At 17.9% G+C, this 4,489-nt stretch overlaps 1 protein-coding gene across 1 annotated transcript in view; it reads left to right on the top strand. All coding sequences in view use genetic code 6, as the record gives it.

The window, feature by feature from the left end:
- TTHERM_01535640 (hypothetical protein) overlaps nt 1-3,288 on the top strand; it is a gene marked incomplete at both ends in the record, with an annotated part of 5,765 nt that extends 2,477 nt beyond the window's left edge. The window contains 9 exons of the mRNA XM_001016935.4: nt 237-326; nt 638-727; nt 1,170-1,259; nt 1,546-1,635; nt 1,934-2,023; nt 2,250-2,339; nt 2,446-2,529; nt 2,813-2,902; nt 3,199-3,288. Of these exons, the coding sequence (XP_001016935.4) occupies nt 237-326; nt 638-727; nt 1,170-1,259; nt 1,546-1,635; nt 1,934-2,023; nt 2,250-2,339; nt 2,446-2,529; nt 2,813-2,902; nt 3,199-3,288 (804 nt within the window). The remainder of the gene's footprint in view (nt 1-236; nt 327-637; nt 728-1,169; nt 1,260-1,545; nt 1,636-1,933; nt 2,024-2,249; nt 2,340-2,445; nt 2,530-2,812; nt 2,903-3,198) is intronic.
- Nucleotides 3,289-4,489: the final 1,201 nt, after the last annotated feature.

Raw genomic sequence — 4,489 nt, 5'->3', positions numbered from 1 at the left:
AAAAGAATATAGCTCTTTAATTTGTTTATAAGATTTTTATTTGATTCACTTTTCTTTTTCTTTTTTATTATATTTGTGTTTATTTTTCTTAATTTAGCTTATTGTTTTATTTCATTCAATATTTGCTTTTATTATTTATTAATGATTTTTTTATTATTATTATTTGATATTTTTTCTTTATTTTTTCCTTCTAAATAACGAATTAATTTTTTATTTTTTCTTGAATATTTAAAAAGTAGAAATTAAATTGATGATTAAGGTGCATTAGGCTTAGGTTCTGCTTTAGCAGATTGCACTAATCTCTAAAATTTGACACTTATTCTTGAGTAAAAACAGTTTATTTGCTTTGGTTTGTGATATTTTTACTCAAAAAATTGAATTTAAAACAATATAATTCTTTTAATTTTTTTATTAGTTTTTTATTTGATTTACTTTTTTACTATACTTGTGTTTATTATTTATTTCTATCCTTCTTAATTTAACTCCTTTTTTTATTTTCAACATTTGCTTTTATTATTTATTAATTAATTAATTAATTAATTCATTTCTTATTATTATTATTACATATTTTTCTCCATTTTTTCCTTCTAAAAAGTTAATTAATTAATTAATTATTTTTTTTTCAATATTAAAAAAGTGGAAATTAAATTGGTGATGAAGGTGCATCAGGTTTAGGTTCTGTTTTAGCAAATTGCGCTAATCTCTCAAATTTGACACTTTATCTTAGGTAACTTCAGTTTATTTGTTTTGAATTGCAATATTTTTACTTATAAAATTGAATTTAAAAGAATATAGATAGCTCTTTTAATTTGTTTATTAGATTTATATTTGATTTAGTAATCTCTTTCTTTTTTATTATATTTGTGTATTTTTTTTTCTTTCTTAATTTAGCTTATTGTTTTATTTCAATATTAAAAAAAATTTGAATAATGTAGTGTGCATTAAACTACTTTATGTTATTTTACTAGAGATTTGAATTAAGAAAAGAATTTAAAAAGTATAATAATCTAAAATATTATGATTGATTTTGAATATAATAACAAATGCTTACACAACATTTGCTTTTATTATTTATTAATTAGTTTCTTATTATTATTTCATATTTTTTCTTCATTTTTTCCTACTAAATACTAATTAATTATATATTTTTTCTTCAATATTTAAAAAAGTTAGAATTAAATTGGTGTAATTGGTGCAATAGGCTTAGGTTCTGCTTTAGCAAATTACATTCATCTCTCAAATTTGACACTTAATCTTAGGTAAAAGCAGTTTATTTGTTTTTGTTTGTGATATTTTTACTAATAAAATTGAATTTAAAAACAAATATAGTTGTTTTAATTTGTTTTTTAGCTTTATATTTAATTTAGTTTTTTTTTCTTTTTTATTATATTTGTGTTTATTTTTCTTAATTTAACTCTTTTTTTATTTTCAACTTTTGCTTTTATAATCTATTAATTCATTTTTTATCATTATTACATATATTTTCTTCATTATTTCCTTCTAAATAGCTAATTAATTATATATTTTTTCTTCAATATATAAAAGTTACAATTAAATTGGCGATTAAGGTGCATCAGGCCTAGGTTCTGCTTTAGCCAATTGCAATAATCTCTCAAATTTGATACTTGATTTATGGTAAAAACAGTTTATTTGTTTTGATTTGTGATATTTTTATTAATAAAATTGAATTTAAAAAAATATAGCTCTGCTAATTTGTTTATTAGCTTTTTATTTGATTTAGTTTTCTTTTTCTTTTTTATTATGCTTGTGTTTATTTTTCTTTTATTTTTCTTAATTTAGCTTATTGTTTTATTTCAAAATTTGCTTTTATTATTTATTAATTCATCTCTTATTAGTATTTTCATATTATTTCTTCATTTTTTCTTTCTTAATAGTTAGTTAATTATATATTTTTTCTTCAATATTTAAAAAGTGATAATTAGATTAGTGGTTAAGGTGCATCAGGTTTAGGTTCTGGTCTAGTAAATTGTACTAATCTCTCAAATTTGACACTTCATCTTAAGTAAAAACAATTTATTTGTTTTGGATTGTGATATTTTACCTATAAAATTTAATGTTTATTTTTCTTCTATCTTTCTTAATTTTACTTTTTATTTTTTGTTCAGCATTTGCTTTTATTATTTATTAATTAATTTATTTTTTATTATTTGATATTTTTTCTTCATTTTTTCTTTCTAAATAACTAATTAATTAATTATTTATTTATTTTTTCTTCAATATTTAAAAAGTAGGAATTAAATTGATGATTAAGGTGCATTAGGCTTAGGTTCTGCTTTAGCAAATTGCACTAATCTCTCAAATTTGAAACTTTGTCTTAGGTAAATTCAGTTTATTTGTTTTGACTTATTATTATTTGATATTTTTTCTTCATTTTTTCCTTCCAAATAACTAATTAATTATATATAATTTTCAATACTTAAAAAGTGCAAATTAAATTCGTGATTTAGGTGCATCAAGTTTTGGTTTAGCAAGTTGCACTAATATCTCAAATTTGGCACTTGATCTTCGGTAAAAACAATTTATTTGTTTTAGATTGTGATATTTTTACTTATAAAATTGATTTTAAAACAATATAGTTCTTTTAATTTATTTAAAGCTTTTTATTTAATTTATTTTTCTTTTTCTTTTTTATTGTACTTGTGTTTATTTTTCTTCTATCTTTCTTAATATAGCTTATTATTTTATTTTCAACATTTTTACTTAATATTTTTAAATTCATTTCTCATATTTTTTTTCATTTTTTTAATAAATATCTAATTAATTATATATTTTTTCTTGAATATTTAAAAAGTTACAATTAAATTCATGAATAAGGTGCATTAGGCTTAGGTTCTGCTTTAGCAAATTGCACTCATCTCTAAAATTTGTCACTTGATCTTAGGTAAATACAATTTATTTGTTTTGGATTGTGATAATTTAAATAATAAATTTGAATTTAAAAAAATATAGCTCATTTAATTTGTTTATTAGGTTTTTATTTGATTTAGTTTTCTTTTTCTTTTTTGCTATACTTGCTTATATTTTTCTTCTAACTTTCTTAATTTCACTCGTTTTTTTATTTTTAACATTTGCTTTTATTATTTATTAATTCATTTCTTATTATTATTTCATATTTTTCTTAATTTTTTCCTTCTAAAAAACTAATTAATTATTTTTTTTTCTTCAATATTTAAAAAGTGGAAATTAAATTGATGATTAAGGTGCATTAGGCTTGGGTTCTGCTTTGGCAAATTGCATTAATCTCTTAAATTTGACACTTCATCTTAGGTAAACTCAGTTTATTTGTTTTGGATTAAGATATTTTTATTTGTAAAATTAAATTAAAAACAATAAAACTCTTTTAATTTGTTTATTAGCTTTAATTCGATTTATTTTTCTTTTTCTTTTTGATTATACTTGTGTTTATTATTTTTATCTTTCTTAATTTATTAACTCATTTTTTATTTTCAAATTTAATTTTTTTAAATTTAATATATATATAAATATTATAAAAGTTTTAAATAATAATCATACTAATTGAAAGTAAAAAGCAAGTGTCTTAAATCAAAAAAATTAGTTGTCTTACAGATAAATAAGAGTTTTTTTTTGTGAAGGCAAGTGGTGAAAAAGTATGAATAAATATAAAATATTTGAATAATAGAAAACATATGTTTAAAAATATAATATTTTGTAAAAAGATAATTTAAACTAAAATATAGTTAAATTTATTGTCTTTTAAATATATATATATATATGGATATCATATTTATTTTGGTAAATTAGTAAATAGCTTATTAAATAAATTAAAATTAAAATCACAAAAATTAAATTAAAAAGTAAAATTTGATTTCTCCCTAAGGTTTTATTTAAATCATGGTATCTAATTAATTATGATAAATAAAAAAAGGATAGAAATATGATTCATGGATAATATTTAAGATAATATTATAACTGGCATATAAAAGCTTGGTATTTTTTTAATTTAATAAGATATATTAAACTAAAAGTTCCAAATTATTTTATCGTTTTTGGAGAATTCGGAGGGTTTGCTTAAGAGAATTTAATTTATTTAAGTAAATTTAATTTTTAAATTTTTTTATTTTTAATAAATAATTTATTTACTTACAAAAATATGAATGATATTTATAAATTTAAAATCAATAATAAAAACTATAAATCTATTTATATTTTAGGTTAAAAACACTTTTTAAAAATATTAAATAATAAAATATATAATATTATTCAAACATTTTATATTGATTCATCCTTTTTTCACCAGCTGTTTATCATAAGAAATTTAAATTAAAGACAACTAATCTTTATGATTTAAGACACTTGCCTTTTACTTTGAATTTTTATGAAATTTTCATTGAGCTAAAAATTTTAAAATAAATCTGTGTAAATTTTAAATAAATATAAAAATAGAATAAACTTTTAAATTAAATTATTCTTTAAATTTATAAATAAAATAATATTAGTGCAATAAAAA

Source organism: Tetrahymena thermophila (genome assembly GCF_000189635.1).
Source record: "Tetrahymena thermophila SB210 genomic scaffold scf_8254633, whole genome shotgun sequence".
Taxonomy (NCBI): domain Eukaryota; phylum Ciliophora; class Oligohymenophorea; order Hymenostomatida; family Tetrahymenidae; genus Tetrahymena; species Tetrahymena thermophila.
Note: the sequence above shows the minus strand (reverse complement) of the source record. Positions and strands in the feature narration are given on the sequence as shown.